Source organism: Equus asinus, chromosome 10 (genome assembly GCF_041296235.1).
Source record: "Equus asinus isolate D_3611 breed Donkey chromosome 10, EquAss-T2T_v2, whole genome shotgun sequence".
NCBI lineage: Eukaryota > Metazoa > Chordata > Mammalia > Perissodactyla > Equidae > Equus > Equus asinus.
Window position 1 is genome coordinate 17,052,335 of NC_091799.1, and position 20,656 is coordinate 17,072,990.

General features: G+C 44.3%; 2 protein-coding genes across 5 annotated transcripts in view; one reads left to right on the top strand and one right to left on the bottom strand.

Moving 5' to 3' along the window:
- The window catches only part of NUP188 (nucleoporin 188), a 47,188-nt gene extending 29,232 nt beyond the window's left edge, over window positions 1-17,956 (bottom strand). Inside the window, exons 1-8 of one of the 4 annotated variants that reach the window (XM_070518561.1) lie at window positions 17,795-17,955; window positions 11,831-11,885; window positions 11,022-11,095; window positions 8,389-8,473; window positions 7,785-7,865; window positions 7,019-7,063; window positions 6,161-6,253; window positions 5,896-6,015 (exon numbers count right to left, since the gene is read on the bottom strand). In XM_070518561.1, coding sequence (XP_070374662.1) covers window positions 5,896-6,015; window positions 6,161-6,253; window positions 7,019-7,063; window positions 7,785-7,865; window positions 8,389-8,473; window positions 11,022-11,095; window positions 11,831-11,885; window positions 17,795-17,826 — 585 coding nt within the window. In that variant the 5' untranslated portion in view covers window positions 17,827-17,955. Of the gene's footprint in view, window positions 1-5,895; window positions 6,016-6,160; window positions 6,254-7,018; window positions 7,064-7,784; window positions 7,866-8,388; window positions 8,474-11,021; window positions 11,096-11,830; window positions 11,886-15,140; window positions 15,237-17,794 lie in introns of those variants that run through there. The other 3 variants (XM_014863499.3, XM_070518563.1, XM_070518562.1) reach the window with 3 other exon arrangements.
- A 141-nt stretch (window positions 17,957-18,097) lies between these two features.
- On the top strand, window positions 18,098-20,008 carry LOC139046326 (dolichol kinase-like). The gene is given in 2 exon segments (XM_070518573.1): window positions 18,098-18,615; window positions 18,618-20,008. Coding segments are annotated over 2 exon segments (1,611 nt in total). The 5' UTR covers window positions 18,098-18,242; the 3' UTR covers window positions 19,856-20,008.
- The last annotated feature ends 648 nt before the right edge of the window (window positions 20,009-20,656 follow it).

Sequence of the window (20,656 nt, forward strand, 5' to 3'; positions counted from 1 at the left end):
CTAGGGACAAAATTCCTTAACAAAATCTTAGCAATGGGGCCGACCCAGTGGCTTAGGGGTTATGTTCACACGCTCCACTTCGGCGACCTGGGGTTTGTGGGTTTGGATCCCAGGTGCAAACCTAGCACTATTCATCAGGCCAGGCTGTGACAGCATCCCACATAAAATAGAGGAAAACTGGGAGTGACGTCAGCATCATGGCAGAGTGAGCTTCCCCAATAATCTCTCCCCTCCACCATACAATGAAAAAGACATTCATACTCCAACAGAGGACATCCAAATACAACCCAAAACACGCCTGAGAGACCCACACAGCCATATGACAGAGGGTGGAGAGGCTGGAGCCCCCCTCAGAGGAAGTGGAACAGGATAAGAGAAAACTTTGCTTAGGGCAAATCTTACCCTGCAAAATAAAGACAAAAAACAAAATTGCAAAAACAAAAACAAAACAAGGCAAAAAAACAAGTGGCCACGACAGACTGGGATGCAGTCACATACTCTGTTCTCAAAAAACACCACAGAATGCACGCTTAAGCTTTGACTCTGCCAAAATTCCTGATTTTACAAAACTCCTAACAGCCACCTGGACCCAACCAATAAAACTGTGACCTGGGGCCGGCCCCATGGCAGAGTGGTTAAGTTCATGTGTTCTGCTTTGGCGGCCCAGGGTTTCACTGGTTCAGGTCCCAGGTGCACACATGGCACAGCTCATCAAGCCATGCTGAGGCAGCGTCCCACAAAGCACAACCAGAAGGACCTATAACCAGAATATACAACTATGTACTGGGGGGTTTTGGGGAGTAGAAGAAGAAGAAAGAAAGACTGGCAACAGATGTTAGCTCAGGTGCCAATCTTAAAAAATAAAACTGTGACCTGCACCAACCAATCAGGACTAAGCAGGGTTGCAGCTCTCACTTGCATAAGCAGACCTGAGTGGGAACCTGGGTAGAAACTTTTTCTTTAAAAGAGCCACTTTCTTTGTTCTCTGGGAGCATACTTTTGCTTTGCTGTGAAGGCCACATTTCCCCAGTTTGCAAACTGTATGAGCAATAACGTTTTCCTAACTAACAACAACAAAGAAAAGGAAGACTGGCACAGTTGTTAGCTCAGTGACAATCTTCCTCAAGCTAAAAGAGAAAAATTGGCAACAGATGTTAGCTCAGGGCCAAGCTTCCTCATACACACACAAAAAAACAATTTAGCAAGTCAAATCCAACAATATATAAAAACCAAAATATATCATGACAAACTAGAATTTACACCAGGAATTCAAGATTAGTTTGACATCTAAAAACTCAATGTAATTCACTATGTAAAATAAAAGAGAAAAACCTAAGATGATTTCAACAGACACAAAAGAAAATGAACAGAATTTAACACTCATTCTAATAAAAATGAAGAACCCTCAGAAAATTGAGAATAGAATGCAATTTCCTCACTATGATAAAGGACAGCTTCAAAAATAATTTACAACTGACAGCATACTCAATGGTAAAAGACTAAATGCTTTCTACCCAAGATCAGAAACAAGGTAGGTAAAAACGTTGGCTCTCTTACCACTTCTATTCAATATTGTACTGGAGGTCCCAATCAGACAATAAGGCAAGAAAACACAATAAAAAAATACAGATTTGAAAAGAAGTCAAAGTGTCCTTTTTACAGATGACATGATCACGTATATTAGAAAAAACTACTAGAATAAGTGAATTTAGCAACATCACAACATACAAGAGTGATGTACAAAAATAAACTGTATTTCTAAATACTAACAATGAACAACTGGAAAGAAATTTTCAGACAACATTTACAATAGCATCCAAAGAAGTAAAATAAATATTTAAGAATAATTAGCAAAAGATGGATAATACTTGAATACTGAAAACACTGAAACCCCATTTAGAGAAATTAAAGATGTACATAAATGAAGGGATATACTAGGTTCACGGATTGGAAGACTCATTAACATTATTAAGATGTCAACTCTCTCCAAATTGACCTACAAATTTGATAAAATTCTAACCAAAATCCTAGCAAGCTTCCCTTTTTTTTGGAAGAAAGAGACAAGCTTATTCTGAAGTAGATATGGAAAAGCAAAAAACCTAGAGTAGCCAAAACATTTTGAAAAAGAAAACAAGATTGAAAGACTTACGCTACCTGATTTCAAGGTTTACTATAAAGCTACAGTACTTAAGACAGTGTGATATTGGCATAAAGACAGATGTAGAGTTCAACAGACCAGAGATGGACTCACACTTACATGATCAACTGATTTTTTACAAAAATGCCAAGATAAGTCAATGGGAAAAGACAGTCTTTTTAATAAATGGTACTGGAAGAAGCTCTCTAGATGTGAAGGAAATGAATCTTGTCCCTTACCTCACACCATACACAAAAAATAACTAAAAATTACTGACGTAAATATAAGAGCTAAAACTATAAAACTTCTAGAAGAAAACAAAATCTTTGTGGCATTAGGTTAGGCAAAGATTTCTTAAACAAGGGCCAAAAGGCAAGAATCATAATAGAAAAAAGCTGATAAAACAGATTTTATCAAAATTTAAAATTTTTGCTCTTAGACACATTAAGGTGAGAAAAAACAAGCCATGAAGTGGGAAAAAATAATTGTAAAACATCTGTCTGTCAAACGGCTTGTCTCCACAATAAATAGAGAACTCTTAAAATTCAATAATAAGACAAACATCCCAATAAAAACAATGGACCAGATTTGAATAAACACTTCACCAAAAAAGATATAAGCAAATAAGCATGTGAAGAGATGCTCAACATCACTAGTCATCAAGGAAACACTAAACACCTATTAGAATGTCTAAAATTAAAAACGGTGACCACACTAAGTATTGGTGAGGATATGGACCAAAAAGAATTCTCATGCATTCTGGTAGGAATGGAAAATGGTACAGCCACTACAGAAAACAGTTTGTCAGTGCCTTATACAGATAAAAATATATGCTTATAATATGACCCAATAATCCAACTCTCAGGTATTTATTCATCCAAGAGAAATGAAAACCTATGTCCACACAAAGATCTACCACATTACTCATAATAGCCAAAAAACAGAAACAACCAAAATGTCCACCAACTAATCAATGGATAGACAAAACGTGTATATCCAAATAATGGAATATTATTCAACCATAAATAGGAATGAAGTATAGTGCAATGAAGTACAATATGGACAAATCTCAAAAACATTAAGCTAAGTGAGAGGAGCTAAACAGAAAAACTACCTATTGTATGGTTCCATTTATATAAAATTCTAGAAAAGGCAGATATAATGACAGTTACACTTACAAATGGTTAAAATGATAAATTTCAAGTTATGTATATTTTACCATAATAAACAAAATCATAATTTAAAAAAAATATAGTGACAGAAAGCAGATTAGTGGTTGTTTGGGGCCAGAGGTCACAGATTGATTGCAAACTTTCTGGGGAGACAAAATGTTCTATATATTGATCATACAAGTGGCCACTGCATGTAACTATATACAATTGCCAAAATTCAAACTGTATACTTAAAATGAGTAAATTTTATTGGATGGAAATTATACCTGAATAAAGCCAGGGGGAGGAGGTACTACAGATTTGTCATTTACACAAGTCATTTCACAGAAGTGTGAATGTATTCATAGGATAAACTTAAAGTGGAACTGCTAGGTTAAGAAATACGTGCTTTTCAATTTTTAGATCCTGTGATAATGTTTTCCACTAAAAAACATACCAATGTATACAGTGAAATATGAGTGAGAACCCATTATCTCATCCCTTAGACAAGAGTGTTGTCATGTGAACATGTTCATTGGTTTGCCTATTTTTCAATTTGGTTTTACTTAGTGATTTATAGGAGTTCTTTCTATTTTAAACATCCTTTATAATGTGAATCTTTTGACAATTTTATAGTGCTATTTTTGGTTTCTGCCTTGAAAAAGTTTTTGATTTGATGTTACTGTGTTTGTCTTTTTTTTTTTTATGGCTTCTGACTTTTACTTTAAAAAGTCTTCTAGCGGCTGGCCCAGTGGCGCAGCAGTTAAGTTTGCACATACCGCTTTGGCAGCCCAGGGTTCACCAGTTCAGATCCTGGATGCGGACATGGCACCCCTTGGCAAGCCATGCTGTGGTAGGCGTCCCACATATAAAAAGTAGAGGAGGATGGGCATGGATGTTAGCTCAGAGCCAGTCTTCCTCAGCAAAAAAGAGGAGGATTGGCAGCAGATGTTAGCTCAGAGCTAAGCTTCCTCAAAAGATAAAATAAAATAAAAAGTCTTCTACACTTCAAAAGATAAAAACAAAACCACCTGTGGTCTGGCCCAGTGGCGTAGTGGTTAAGTTTGCATGCTCCACTTTGGTGGCCTGGGGTTTGCAGGTTTGGATCCCAGGTGCAGACCTACACACCACTCACCAGGCCATGCTGTGGTGTTCTACACACAAAATAGAAGAAAACTGGCACAGGTGTTAGCTCAGGGACAATCGTCCTCACACATACAAAAAAAATCTGTTTTCTTCTAGTACTTTCATAGTTGAATTTCTTTTTAATTTAAATCATTGATCTATCTGATTTTCTTTTGGTAGAAGGTATGAAATAGATACAGTTCAATTTTTCTCCAGATGGCTACCCAATGGTTCTAACAGCATTTATTGAATAATCCAACATTTCCACACTGATCTGAAATGCCACCTTTAGTATACACTAATTCTCTATCAGTATTTGGGTCTATAGGTAGACTTCCTACTACGCTCTATTCGTCGATCTATTTATTCAAGTGCCAATACCATGCTTAAAATTATTGTAGTCTTATTATCTAATAAGGCTAATTTTCCTTCATTATTATCCTTTTTCAAAAATTTCCTGGGGTTGGCCCTGTGGCTGAGTGGTTAAGTTCGCATGCTCCACTTCAGCAGTTCAGATTCTGGGCATGGACATAGCACTGCTCATCAGGCCATGCTGAGGTGGTGTCCCACATAGCACAACCAGAGGCGCTCACAACTAGAATATACAACTATGTACTGAGGGGCTTTGGGGAGAAGAAGAAGAAGAAACAAAAGGACACTGGCAACAGTTGTTAGCTCAGATGCCAATCTATTAAAAAACAAATTTCCTAGTATTCCTACTTATTTTTGATATGAACTTTAGAATCAGTTTGTCCAGTTCCAAACTAAAAGGCAAAACAAACACTCGTTAGTATTTTTTCTGGGACGGCACTAAGCTTACAAGTTAACACAGGAAGTACTAACACTTCCAGAGCCGAGTCTTTACATTCAAGAATGTAGCACATCTTTCTACTTGGTTACAACTTCTTTGATACACCCTTTACAGCATTTTAAAGTCCCCTTCATTTAGATTTTCACTGTTGTAAACTTACTCCTGAGGAATTTATGCTTTCATTAACATTGTAAATGGGCCCTTCTACTCAGTATTTTAAATAGCTACTGTCTGTGTTTTCGTTGAATTGTTTTAATAAACATGTGTATTATTTTCAAAACAAAAAAGGTCATATTCTAATCTATAAATGTAGATTGCTTTAAGATTTAAGATAAAATAATCAAACTAGTGTCGCACACTTAATAGATAATGATAATAAAGAAGATGGAATCTCGGTTTTAGACTTAACCATTTAACCACTGAGAGAATATTTTTGGTAAGAACAGAAAGTAAATTAACTGCAGAGACAAAGACAAGGGAAAAGGTCCAAAAGTAAGTACCATTAGTTGAAGTCATCAATGTTTTAATCCATATAACATGTTTAAACTTCTCTGAAGAATGATAATCTACAAACGTTTTAAGTTGATAAATGAATAAATAATTTACTTGGAGCTCGAAAGGCAGGGTATACAATTCTCCAAGAGTTATAGGAGGCCCCACTAACCACATACCATGAGGTTTCCATGTGTCTCCCACGTTGGTGCTTCAGTTTTATAAAGCTCTTCAAACTGCTGTCTGTATTTTGTAACTAGCTCCTTCTCCAATTTATCAACACAGTCTGCATACTCAACCTGAAAAAAAAATCCAAAGCAGAGCAACTTATGCCTACAGTAAAAGGTAAATATTCAAATGAACACAAATATGAATAATATAAAATTATTAACAAGAGTTGAATTTTATAGGGTAAAGAGAACCAACATGACGAAATGGGCTTACCCTATAGGGGTGTCTTTCATCTTGGAAGTAAGTGAGAAGGTGTAAGACACAACGAAGGATACAGGTTCTTTCTTCATAGTAATAATCTGCAATCTGGGAAGAACCCAAAGATTCAAAATCAGTAACTCACCTTTGTAAAGAAGATATTCAATTTTAAATTTACTCATAAAGAGATCACTTAAAGGTATGAAGGGAAAAGTTCAGTTTCTATAAGCAATCACAGAAATGGAAGCATACTGCTAGGCCAAAAGCAAGCAAAAGACCTTCATGAACTAGTATACGGGTAAAGTCATGCAACATAAAAGGAATTATTTAATAACATGAATAAGTTTTCTAGCATGATTTCTCAGAGCATTCAAGTACACACAACACTATAAACGGATGGGCCAAATACACAAAGGAAAATATAAAAATACTATTGGTATATGTCATAATCGTTTGTAACTAATGTACTTAGTTCTCACTAAATGCCAAATAGGAAACTGCTTCAGAAGTCACGGTGAAATACCATTTTAAAATGAGATTCTAAGGTGAAAAGCTTGCTTTGAGAGGCTGGGAGGGAGAATATAAAGGAATAAAGAAATACAAATTAATCCTGTTGCACTTACACCTAGAGAAGAAATATCCATCAACCAGTTCTCACCCCCAGGGGCTGAAGAATCTCCTTTGGAAAAAGCCCTCAGCTGGGTCCAGGGGATAAGAGAGCCTCCTTTCACAAATGAGTTAATAAACTTCTCCATTAAGACCTCAATGCTCACCTAACACAAGAGGCAAAGGCCAGCAATACTCGGGAGAACAAGGTCAAGAAGCCATTACCCAATTCTACACCAAAGAATGGAAAGGGTGACTACTACTGACCTTCAGGATTAGGGCCTGGCTCTGCCTCTCGTCTTGCAGTACTGACTAAAGGAAAAAAGAACAGTCAAGAAGCCATCTTATAAGCAAAACTCAATTAACAAAGAAAAAGGTAAACACCCTCACCTCACCCTTCAAGATTATAAACGCCCACTCATTTCTGGAAAGTTTTTACCTAAGCACATCCAAGTCTGTGCTCAATTCTCGGCCCCCTACTCTGGGCTCCATTTCCTCATATGTAACATGAGGGGCTGAAAAGGCCAGATGTCGTCTCGGGTCCTTTTCAGCTCTGATACCCTGAGATTCTATAATTAACATGTCAATCTTTGACCTCTCCACCCCTCCAAGTCTGAGGCCAGAACTCAGCTTAAGTATGTGTTTTGTTTCTTTGATTTTGGGGTTTTTTTTAAAGATTTTATTTTTCCTTCTTCTCTCCAAAGCCCCCCAGTACATAGCTGTATATTTTACTTTTGAGTCCTTCTAGTTGTGGCATGTGGGATGCCGCCTCAGCATGGCTTGATGAGCAGTGCTATGCCCAGGACCCAAACGAGTGAAACCCCGGGCCACCGAAGCAGAGCGAGCAAACTCAACCACTCGGCCACGGGGGCCAGCCCCTTAAGTATGTTTTTTTAAGCCTTTAGTCTTTTCTGAGAAGGACCATATCTCATCACCTACCCCTGCTGCAAAGAACTGATACCAAAACCCTACGTTATCTCAAACCAACAAGGAAAAGGATAAAAGTAGAAGGGAGCTGCACATAACAACAAACCTTCAGTGAGCCCCGGGTACCTCTGTAATCCTCTTGAAGGTAACACTGGAGTAACTGTACACTCTGTTCTTCATCAAGACCCTGAAATACAGAGGTTCTAAGTGAGGAAACCACATACCATGAGAGCATTCTAAAGGTTTGTCCTCTGGAATGGACACAGAACCTGAATCAACAAAAACCCTTTCAAAAGATTCCATACAACATAACAATTTTAACCCAAATGGGAGAAAAAAGGAGGCAGTCACTGACATGTAATTTACAGGTCAGAAACAACCGTGCTGATTCACCAAGAACAGTACTATAGAGGTGCGATCTGAGTTTCCAAAATGAAAAGAAAACAGCTACATATTTAAATACAATCTAGCCAATTTAAAGACCACCACATGTGCTGAAGAAAACTCTGTGATATGGAGTAACCAGGTCAGGCAACTTGATCTGTGGCTTTTAAAAAGAAGAGTTGCAACTTGGGTATTTTGAAACACAGTATGCTCAATCTCATCTCCAAAACTGAAATAAAAGGAATTTTCACCAAAATCGCTAACGATATAACCACTCTCATCCACACTGCAGGTAATAAACTGAGCCGGTGCTCATTTTTACTCACCAAGAACTTGCTGATTCTTAAACCCAGTTCCTTCAGAGGTGAAGCTACATCTTTATTAGCTTTCACTTTTTCAGCGGAATTCGGACTACGAAAAAAAACAATGAATCATTTCCTCTTTCTCAATGACCCTCTAGGGTTTAAAATAAAAGCACTTAAAGATACTTTTACTACATACCTTTTTCTGCCTTTTAGATGCCTACAAAATACACACACACATACACACACACACACAAGTTCATCCTTACAGACTTCATAACAAAGAACTATTTATGCCCAAGTAATAATTATAGTATACGTCTGTTACAAACTATAGTTTTAATGATATTATTTGTAAATATATTACATTACAGTAATTAATTTTGATGCTTAAAAGTATCCTGAAAGGTAAGTATTATGATCTCCATTTTACAAATGGAATTACCAACACTGAGAAAGATAAATAACTTACCAAAAATCCCACAGCTAACACAAAGTGGAGGTGACATTTAAAACCAGGTCCGTTAGTATACATACATATATTACCCAGCTCCGTCCACTGAGAAAGCCCAGGAGCTACGACACCCCCGTAGCAGCAAGCACACTCAGCACCCAAATCTTGGTTTCTAATATTATACTCTAATAAAAGGTACCAGGACTCCTTGGAGAAATAGCTGATTCTAGAGCTACGTGGGGAAAACAGTGGATGAGCCTGGAGCATCTGGTAATGTCAGAAAGTAAGGGAAAACTCAGAAAACAAAAGGATGGGGGCATGTCAAAATGACACAGAAGCCAACCTAAAAGAACTCCCAATGGCCAAAGTTGGAACAAGGTATAAACGAAGCGTAAAATAAAGATAAATGAGTCCATAGTGACATAAATGAATGAGTGAATAAACAAATGGGGAGAAGGGGAAATCTGTAAAGAAGTCCAAATAATATACATAGATGCTACCCCCTTCAGGAGGTGGAGCTGAATTCCACCACACCTCCACACTGAGAGTGGGCTACACTCGGTGACTCACTGCCAAACAACAGAAGAGGGAAAGGGGGAAAAGGGACTTTACAGAGGAGAAGCTGAGCACATGCTACCCCACCCGAGTGAGCAAGGTTAACATCGCCAGTGACTCCATGGACAACATGCATCCTCTCATGATGTGACAAGAATGCTACTTCACCTCTGTGTATTCTTCCCCAAACCCCACAACCCCAATCTAGTAATGAGAAAAACAGAAGACAAATCCAAATTCAGGGCCTTCTACAAAACAGTTGACCAGTCCTCCTCAAAACTGTTTGAGGTCATGAAAACAAGGAAAGACTGAGATACTGTCACAGCTATGCTAAGGAGACATGACAACTAAATGCAATTTGGTACCCTGGATTGTATCCTGGAAAGAAAGAGGACGTTAAAAAAAAAAGAAAAGAAAGAAAGGTTAGATTCAAATAAAGCCTGCAGTCAAAAAAACAAAAAAATGAAAAAATCATTTCTGTCAGACTTCAAATCCCATGCTACCACAAACAGAACTTTTCTCTTTCAAAAAGGAAACTAACGCCACAAACGTCCATTTTGTGAACTAAAGCATGTTGTTCTTGTTGCATTTTTTTTACAGAGACTCACATTTCACAGAAAATCCCCAACACAAAGGCTAGCATAAGGTTAAACAATAAGTTCTGAAAGGGCAACACAGAATGATGATGAAGAACACAGACACTGGAGTAAGACTGCCAGGTTCAAATCTACCACTTACTACTGTGTGACCTTGGGCAAGTTACTTAACCTGTTTGTGCCTCAGTTTCCCCATCTGTAAAATGGAAACAATAATAAAAGTACCTAAATGTGATAAGATACTGATTATCCTTTTTAAAAGTCCATATATTTTAGATACAGAGTAAAGCATTTACAGATAAAATAATATGACGTCTGGGAGTTACTTCAGAACAATTATGGGGGAAGGGGTGACAGGATGAAAAATGAAAGATCCTCACTAACCTAAGAGAATGAAGATGGAAGGTGAAGACGTAACAAAATCAACCAATGCTCAGAAGTAGAAGGGAAATGAGGGTGGCTTGGGAACTATGATCCATAACAGAATGAGATCTGGACTAGGAATTAACAAGAGTCTACTCCGACAAGGTGCATTCTCTTTTGTAACCACTTTATATTTTACCATTGTTGTTTCCAACTGCTCAGTAAAAGAAAATCTATATATTTGAACAAAGAATAAAAATAGTACGTAACTCAAAGGGCTGACGTGAGGATTAAATAACTTATGCTAAGTCTATGCTTAGGAAAGTAACTGGCACATAGTAAACACTATATAAACATCAGCTGCTATTATCATCGTTCACTGCTACATCCCAGAATGTGGTGCTGACAGTGCCTCACACAAACTTGATGGACCAAAATAAATATTAAGAATAGTGACTCAATATTTAATAAGTCCTCATGCCCAGACACTTGGGCTACATAATTGGATTCAACAATACCGTATTTCTAGAAGGAATTTCCCCTCCTTTCAACAGACAGAAACACGTGCCTTACTCTTGTCCCTGGTAACCAAACTGCGTTCTCTCAGCAATCTCCTAACATGAGGATGGGTCCATCCACGCCGGATCCTCAGGGGAATCACTCTAACCACACGCACAGAAGAGCCATACCTGGGAGGTTTGTAGTAAGAAAGCCCCTCTAACAGCCGCTGCCAATGTTTACTCAGTTCTGCCTCAATCTGATTCTGGAAAAGAGTAAGGAAATTATAAAAATGCAATTTGAATCATACTCCAGGATCACACTGAGGGTAACATATTCCTTTGAGTCTGTTTAATATGCCTTTTCCCCCACAGTTGAAATCATTTTGAATACAGAATTCTGCACCCTCCTTCTGTTTGTTTAACACTCTAACAAAATGATTTAACCTTCTTATGAAAATCTTGATAAACATCCTTTCTAGTAGTTGCATAATATTTTACCAAGTGGATAGATCATAATTTATTTATCATCCCTCTAATGTTAGAAACACTTAAGCTGACAGTAATTCTTTATTAACATAAATAACGCTATGGTAAAGAGCTCTGTGCACAAAACGTTTTCAAGATTCAGTTTTTTTAAATAAATTCCGAGGGGCTGGCCCTGTGGCCCAGTGGTTAAGTTCGTGCCCTCCGCTGCAGGCGGCCCAGTGTTTCATTGGTTCAAATCCTGGGCGCGGACATGGCACTGCTCATCAAACCACGCTGAGGCAGCGTCCCCCATGCCACAACTAGAAGGACCCACAACGAAGAATATACAGCGAGGCTCGGGCTCTAAGACACACCGCATTTCAGCAGAGAGAAAAAGGGAATGCATGTTTACAAAGTTTTAGGAATAAGAAAATGTGTTTACTTCCTAGGTCAAAGAGAAGGCAGGGTTTTTCCCTAATATAAGCTACACAAACAAAGAACGATAGAATCCACTCAAGAACACCACCACTTACCAGTTCTCTCAGAGCCGACCTTCCAAGCAGAATTGTCCACAGTTCTCTACTGCTCCTGAAAATTACAGAAAGCAGTGGTGATTTTGCTCTTTTAGATTGTACAAACTTGACTAAGCTGTCTCACAGCTATTTTGTCTTCTCTGAAAGCAAGAAACTCAATGTGCAAAACAAATTGTTAAAATTTTGGACGGTATTCCTGTTTTACTGTTCTTGGAAGTTTGATGTTCAAAATAAACATTAAGTGGGGCTGGCCCCGTGGCCGAGTGGTCAAGTTCGCACGCTCCGCTGCAGGGAGCCCAGTGTTTCGATGGTTCGAACCCTGGGCGCAGACATGGCACTGCTCATCAAACCACGCTGAGGCAGCATCCCACATGCCACAACTAGAAGGACCCACGACGAAGAATATACAACTATGGACCAAGGGGCTTTGGGGAGAAAAAGGAAAAAATAAAATCTTTAAAACAATAAATAAAAAATAAACATTAAGAAACTAAAATGTGGGGCTGGCCCTGGGGCCGAGTGGTTCAGTTCTCGTGCTCCGCTGCAGGCGGCCCAGTGTTTCGTTGGTTCGAATCCTGGGCGCGGACACGGCACTGCTCATCAAACCAAGCTGAGGTAGCGCCCCACATGCCACAACTAGAAGGACCCACAACTAAAAATACACAACTATGTACCACGGGGCTTTGGGGAGAAAAAGAAAAAATAAAACCTTAAAAAAAAAAACACGCTAAAATATAAGATTTTAACCTAAACCAAGCAGATATTGTGCTACAAATGAGGATGGCCACCATATTTCAACACATTTAAGATGCCATTAATTGCAGGACACATGATTATCTACATTCTACAAGTCATCAACAAGAAAACATATTCCAATTTCACAGGTATTTAAAGTGTGAAAAAATGTGTACTTTAGAATTAATGAAACACACTAAGAAATTACAGTACGTTTTCTATGCTAAGAAGATGCTTCAATTTAGTATTTCAATCTCCTTCCTTATTAAAATGTAGTGACCGATAAGGAAGAACAATCTAGAAAAGGACTTTGTATATTTCAGGACCCCCATCACCTCCAGAAAATTTTGTAACTTCATGCTATAATTCACTTTCTCAACCAAGTAGAGTGGAACAGTGATCAATGGTACTATGTTCATTAATTTATGAATGAATTCCCACTAGGTGTCACACGCATCGCTACACACATAGGATAAAGAAACACACAGCAGATACAGTCCCTGCCCCCAGTGAGCTCTTCAGATATCCTGCCCACCATGGGCTTACCCCAATTCCTTCCTTCATCCCAAATCCATGCAATTAGAATTTCAGGAAACATACTTTGGGTTTTTTTAAAGACTAGAATTAAATTTGAAAACGTAACCATTAAGAAATTCTCTCAGGAAAGGGGTATAAAGCCTAGGGAGGGCTGGCCCAGTGGCACAGTCGTTTAAGTCCGCCCATTCTGCTTTGGCGGCCCAGGGTTCGCAGGTTTGGATCCTGGACAAGGACCTACACATCACTCGGCAACCAGGGCTGTGGCAGCATCCCACATATAAAATAGAGCAAGAATGGCACACAGGGACAGTCTTCGTCAAGCAAAAAAGAGGAAGACTAGCAACAGATGTTAGCTCAGAGCCAATCTTCCTCACCAAAACAAACAAACAAAATTATGGGGATTATATTTTGTGAGAACCTAAATCAGCCCTAGAATAGTAACCGGAAATAATTAACACTGCTGAGAAAGCTTATCTGCAGAGAAAAGACAAAAACATCCTCATAAAATGGACTAAACATTTAACAAAAAGAATGCAACCTGTATTAACTATGAGAATCAACTGAAAATGTTTTCCCCATTAAGACTGTGACACAAAGCACTAGCTCAATCTATTTCTATTTAAAATTGTCTCTCAGTACCTTCCCATCAAAACAGTTAAACACACCTAAAAATTATAAATCTCTTTCCTAGGGGTTAAGGCTTTTAAGAGAAAAAGAAAATCAGTGTGGAATCCCTAATCGTTTTCCTGATAACAAGAAAGCATTCACTATTGAATGCCAACTTAACCACTACGCCACTGGCCAGCCCCTAAATCACTCTTTCTTGATCATCCATCTTCCAATTTCAAACAGCCTGGGCATCTATGACCTTTAATTTATCTGCATTTGCTTTCAGAACTCAGGTCTATAACAAGCTAGGTAGCAGTGAGTCGCAGAAGAGACTAAGAAGACCAATACAGTCAAGAATTCCTTGTTTTCTCAAATTCAAGCTCTGGGTATTTCTTACACCAAAATCTGTATAGTTTTTGGAAAAAGTACACTGTCTTAAGCCAGCCCTGATGGCCTAGTGGTTAAAGCTCGGTGACATCCCCGAGTTTGTTTCCCAGTCTCACAACCACACCACCCGCCTGTCAGCAGCCTCACGGTGCCAGCAGCTCACACAGAAGAACTAGAAGGACTTACAACTAGGATATACAACCATGCCCTGCTGCTTTGCGGGGAAAAGATACAATGTCCCTAAGGAGGGTTTCTCAAACATGTAGTTGGTCCTTAGACCACAAAGAGCAAAATCACCTGGGAACAACACAGCAACACTTCAGAATCCTCCTCACCACCTACAGCTACTCTTTCTCAGAGGCTGAGCATGGGAAATCTACACTTTAAAACCAGTACCCAAATGCATCCCTCAATTCCCACTGCTCTAGGGCATCAGTTTGCCTCAGAGGAGCAGGTTAAAGGCCTGGTCAGTAAAGAGCCTCTCTGCCTTTTCCGCTGGACACATTAGCTCTTTTTGGGAGAGGGGATGGGAGGATTCTCCTACCAAACATGATTGGAGATCATGCCCGAAAGCAACTTTTATACGTTAGAAATACAGCTGTTCCTCTAGCAATTAAAACTCTCATTGGCAAAGCCACGTCATGTTATGGTCTTCTTGTCATAAGGTATCAGGAACAATCTTTGCTGAAGGTGAGTTCTTGATAACAAGAACAGCCAACATTTCTTGAGCAGTTACCTGTCAGGCACTGTCCTAAGTGAGTATTTAACACTTGGTCTTACTGAATATTGACAACTTCCTTTATGAGGCGGATACTCTTACTGTTCCCACTATCTGAGCAGGAAACTCAGGTTTAAGAGTGGTTAAGGAACTAGCCTGAGATCACAAAGTTAATCTATACTGGAGCCAGGGCTTGAACCGAGGCCTACATGACTCCCGAGTTTAATCAGGGCATTACACGGCCTCAAGCTGCACCCAAGAATTCACCCTGCAAGCAAGCAAACACTGAAGCGAAGCGTTCCTGTCTACACTGGCAGACCATACCTTAACACGCTGGATGGAACATAGGAGAGGCTCAAAAAGACGTGCGATGAACAAGCATCAAAGGAGAACACCACGAGGCCCTTTCACACTTGTACTCTAATTGGAACAGAAAAATTACGGAAAACAAATACTATATACAGAAGTGCCAAGAGAAAGACGAATAAAGGAGAAAATGGTCGTTCATCAGGAAGGGAATCATTGTGGAAATGAGTGTTACTGCTTCCTCAATTCCTACACATTTATGATCTAAGAATGATGGGGACACAAATAAATCAAAGACCTTCATGATGCTCAGAAGCTTAGTGTTGGGAATGACAAAGGACATTAAACACACATCACACAATCAGCAAAAAAGTAGAAAGTAGCAAACAGCAGGATGCTAACAATCGGACGCTACAAAGGAATATAACCATATGACATAGAAAAGAGTCAGCGAAGAGAGAGCTCACTGGGAACCGACCCAGGGATCAAGGAGAGACTTCACCTCAAATGCAGACCTGAAGGTTTCAACAGGTGATTCTCAAGACACAACACACACGACCGGAACTGTGCTCTGCAATCCAAAGCCTCAGGGTAACACCTCTACCTGTATTTTAAGGAACAAACGAAGTGCTACGTTGTCTCTCGCTCATCTGCACAATGAATAAATCCGAGCTAAGTATTTAGGGGAGAAACTGAGGCACAGAAATTAAACGACGTGCCTCAAAGGTAAAGTTAAAAAACTTATTGACTTCCAGTCCAATGTTCTAGAAGACACCAGGAACTCCATTCCTGAAAGAGCCAGGGTCAACGGAACCTGGAAGTTACCTTCCTTAGAGACCCACGCGGCTGGAAACCTTTGGGCGGAAGCTCCCAGGGGGCTGGGAGTACCAGTCTCTACAACACAGTCCTTTCGGTGGAAAGCTGAGACACAGCCAGCCCACTCTGAGATGGCTCTCTCGAGGAACAGAGTCATAGCCCACATGGACACATAGCTAGAAGTGGAGGCCGCCTCTTCCGCGTGTACTGAGATTCACGCTTAGCAGCAAGCTTTTCAAACCACAGCTGTTTTTTCAACTCACACACCACTCAGACTTCTACAGACACACTAAGTGAAGACCGTAGGAGAGACGCAAAAATGCCAATATTCAACTGACTTTCCCCAAACCCTGAGTGACTGATGTCAGGATATTACTGCATTTTCACAGTGACTTCCCTCCATGCTCAGCACTGCTCTCAAAAGGGTTCACATCTGCAGAAACAGGCTCCAGGGGGCAGCTGGCCTGTCTGAGGTCACCTGCGAGTCAGCAGCCCAGGAATGGAATCTGAGCTTTCTCTAGTGCAGACCGCCAGGCATTTCGCAGAAGGCTGCTGCCCAGCACGATCCCAGTCGTCGCGACGGGCCCTCCAGCTCACAAAGGGTCACTCTCGGGACACGGGCTAGGAGCGGGGCGGCGCCTGGAAAACCCCCTTCGGGTCCGAGTCGGGTAGGGTCCCCAGGACCAGCCGAGCACCTTGCAGGCAAACCAGCGCCCGCGCGCCGGCCTCGCGCTGTCCTCGCGGAGCGCGCCTCCCCCCGCCCAGCTGAGCTCGCCCCCGGCGCCGCGCCGACTGCCACCGGCGCCTGCGGCAGGCCGGCCAGCAAGCGCGGGGCTGCCCGAAGCGAGGCTGCCGTGGAGCAGCGGCGGAGGACGCGCAGCGGGCGCTCGCCAGGCGCACACGCGGAGCGGGGGCCCGGACGCCACGGCCTCGCGCGAGCGCCGGGGAGGGCGGCGCCATCAGCGGGGCCCGGCGCTTCTATTGACCGAGCGCCTCTCACGCGCGCTCGCGGGCTGGGGACACAGCGGCGACCGGACAGAACTCGGGGCAGCGCCGCGAGCCAGGGAGCAGGAAGCGGCAGGGGCGTCCGCGAACTCGGGAGGGCGGGCGGCGGGGAGAGTGGGGACAGCGCCGCGACGGGGAAACCGGAGCCGCGGGGATCCGGCCGGAGCTGCGGGCTAGGCCGCGAGGCGTCTGTCACCAGCGGGGCGCGCGGCGTCGGGCAACGAGGAGACGACGCGCCGCTGGGTAAGCACCGGCTCCCCTCCGTCGACGGCAGCTCCTCGCCCCGAGCCCGGGACGGCGCCTGGCTCTCTGGGGGCCGCGGGCAGGTCGGTGGACCACTCCGCGCACGGGAGGACGAGCAGACGGATGGAGGGAAGGCTGCGAGCACGGAGGGCAGGGCCGCCCGGGGGCGGCGACACGCGGACTCCGGCCGGAGCACATGGGCACCGGGTAGCCGCCAGGGAAGCGGGGGGCGGCGGCGGTCCGGGCTGAGGCTGTCGCGGCGACAGCGAAGCGCCTCGTCCTGCCTCGAGGGAGCGTCACGCCGCACGAGTAGGCGCGGGGGCCGCCGAGGGACGCGCCGCTGGGGACGAGGGCAGGGAAAGAGCGGGTGAAGAGACGGAGGCCGGCGCCGAGCAGAGGGCCCAGGCACCGGCCCCTCTCCGAGAAGGCGCCTCAGATCCCCGCGCGCGGGGACCGTTTGAACGTAAACGCCTCCTGTGTCGGCGCCCGTCAACAAGCCGGGCTTCGCCCTGCGGCCACCACCCCATCTCGCCCTTCTCCCGCCCCGCATCCGGTCGGCTAGAACTCGGTGCCTCACAGCCGTCCAGCCGACTTGGCCCACTCCGCACCTCACACACGGCCCACCGGCGGCCGCCGCCATCTTCGCGCGCGCGCGCCCGCCGAGCCACGCCCCCAGACGCCGCGCCCACGTGACCCGCCCCTCCCAGCGAGCGACTGGGCGGGCCCCTCCGTCACGTGACGGCGGGGCGGGGTGGAGCCAAGATGGCGATGCCCAGAAAGGCAGGGATCCTGCGGCCAGGATGGCGAAGGCGGTGAAGGAAGCGGCCTCGTAGAGACGTCTACGCCGCAGATGAGAGACGGTGGCGGAGACCAGGCACCAGCTCCCAGGACGCACAGAGCAGCCTACAGTGGAGCTTCCCTCCCGCTGCCGGAGAACGGGGAGAGAAGGTGCTGCCTGGGTGAAGCTGCCGATTTCTGTCTGGCAGGGATTGGGGGCCCCAGAGTCCGAGGCGTCCGTAGTTACCTCGGTTTCTCCGAGGTCCCAGGTCTAGTGACATGACCCGACAGTGCGCTCCCCCGGCTTCGGGCACTGGGGCTCCGCTGAGCGGGTCGGTGCTGGCAGAGGCGGCAGTGGTGTTCGCGGTGGTGCTGAGCATCCACGCGGCCGTGTGGGACCGATACTCGTGGTGCGCCGTGGCCCTCGCAGTGCAGGCCTTCTATGTCCAATACAAGTGGGACCGGCTGCTGCAGCAGGGAAGCCCTGTCTTCCGGTTCCGAACGTCCGCAAACAGTGGCCTACTGCCCGCTTCAGTGGTCATGCCTTTGCTCGGACTGGTCATGAAGGAGCGCTGCCAGTCTGCGGGGAACCCATACTTCGAGCGCTTTGGAATTGTGGTGGCAGCGTCTGGCATGGCTGTGGCCCTCTTCTCATCGTGTTGGCCCTGGGCCTCACTCGCCCGGTGCCCAGCAACACTTGTGTCATCTCGGGCCTGGCTGGAGGTGTCATCATTTATATCATGAAGCACTCACTGAGTGTGGGCGAGGTGATCGAGGTCCTGGAGGTCCTGCTGATCTTCGTCTACCTCAACATGATCCTGCTGTACCTGCTGCCCCGCTGCTTCACCCCTGGGGAGGCACTGCTGGTACTGGGTGGCATCAGCTTCATGCTCAACCAGCTCATCAGGCGCTCTCTAACTGTGGTGGAAAGCCAGGGCGATCCGGTGGACTTCTTCCTGCTGGTCGTGGTGGTAGGGATGGTGCTCATGGGCGTCTTCTTCAGCACCCTCTTTGTCTTCATGCACTCAGGTACCTGGGCCTCCATATTTTTCCACCTCATGCCCTGTGTTCTGGCTCTGGGCGTGGTGCTGCCCTGGCTGCACCGGCTCATCCACAGGAACCCCTTGCTCTGGCTTCTTCAGTTCCTCTTCCAGACAAACACCCGCATCTACCTGCTGGCCTACTGGACTCTGCTGGCCACCTTAGCCTGCCTGGTGGTGCTGTACCAGAATGCCAAGAGGTCATCTTCTGAGTCCAAAAAGCACCAGGCCCCCACCATTGCCCGGAAGTATTTCCACTTCATTGTAGTGGCCACCTACATCCCAGGTATCGTCTTTGACCGGTCGCTGCTCTATGTGGCCGCCACTGTATGTCTGGCAGTGTTCCTCTTCCTGGAGTACGTGCGCTACTTCCGCATCAAGCCCCTGGGCCATACTCTGCGGAGCCTCCTGTCCCTCTTCCTGGATGAACGAGACAGTGGACCACTCATCCTGACACACATCTACCTGCTGCTGGGGATGTCTCTTCCCATTTGGCTAGTCCCTAGACCCTGCACACAGAAGGGTAGCCTGGGGGGAGCAAGGGCCCTGGTCCCCTATGCGGGTGTCCTGGCTGTGGGTGTGGGTGACACTGTGGCCTCCATCTTTGGCAGCACCATGGGGGAGATCCGCTGGCCTGGAACCAAAAAGACCTTTGAGGGGACCATGACGTCTATATTTGCCCAGATAATTTCTGTGGCTCTGATCTTAATCTTTGACAGTGGAGTGGACCTAAACTACAGTTATGCTTGGATTTTGGGGTCCATCAGCATCGTGTCCCTCCTAGAAGCATACACTACGCAGATAGACAATCTCCTTTTGCCTCTCTACCTCCTGATATTACTGATGGCCTAGCTGCTGTGCCACAGCCATGGAGGAAACTGGCACAAGGGTAGGATGAATGGTCCACGCAGCAGCCACCCACTTGGGCATGAAGAGCCAAAGGGTGAGAAGCAGATTTGACTTTTCAGTTGATTCAGATTCAGAATAAAAATCAAAGCTCTCCTAGTTTCTAGTTTTGCTAATATTTAAAAAGCAAAAAAGAGGGACCACCTGATGGTGTCGTGGTCCAGTATGCGCACTCCACTTCTGTGGCCAGGAATTCGCCAGTTCAAATCCTGGGTGTAGACCACATTGCTCATCAAGCCATGCTATGGCGGCATCCCACATACAAAATAGAGGAAGATTGCCACAGATGTTAGCTCAGTGACAGTCTACCTCAAGCAAAAACAGGAAGATTAGCAATGGATGTTAGCTCAGGTCCATCTTCCTCACCAAAAAACAAAAATAAAACATAAGCTAAAAGGCTGAAAGGGCAGTGCAACAACCAAAGAACCTGAGTGTGCTGTAGACCCCCCCACCTCAACCTTGCAGTCCTCAGAGGGGAGGCACTAGAACATAGTGGCTAAGACTTACGGTTCTGGTGTCACACTAATCTGATCAGAATCCTTGGCTGCGCCCCTCCTTAACTGTGTGAGGTTCTTAACCGCTCTGGGCCTCAATTCTCCTGTCTGCAAGATGGGAATAATAAGAACCTGCACCTCCCAGCGTGTCGTGAGGACGCGGTGAGGTGTGGTGTGTGAAGTGTCCAGCCCAGGTCCTGCACATAATCAGCAATCAGTAAGGGAAAGTGTCACTGTTACCCAAGGCCAGTCC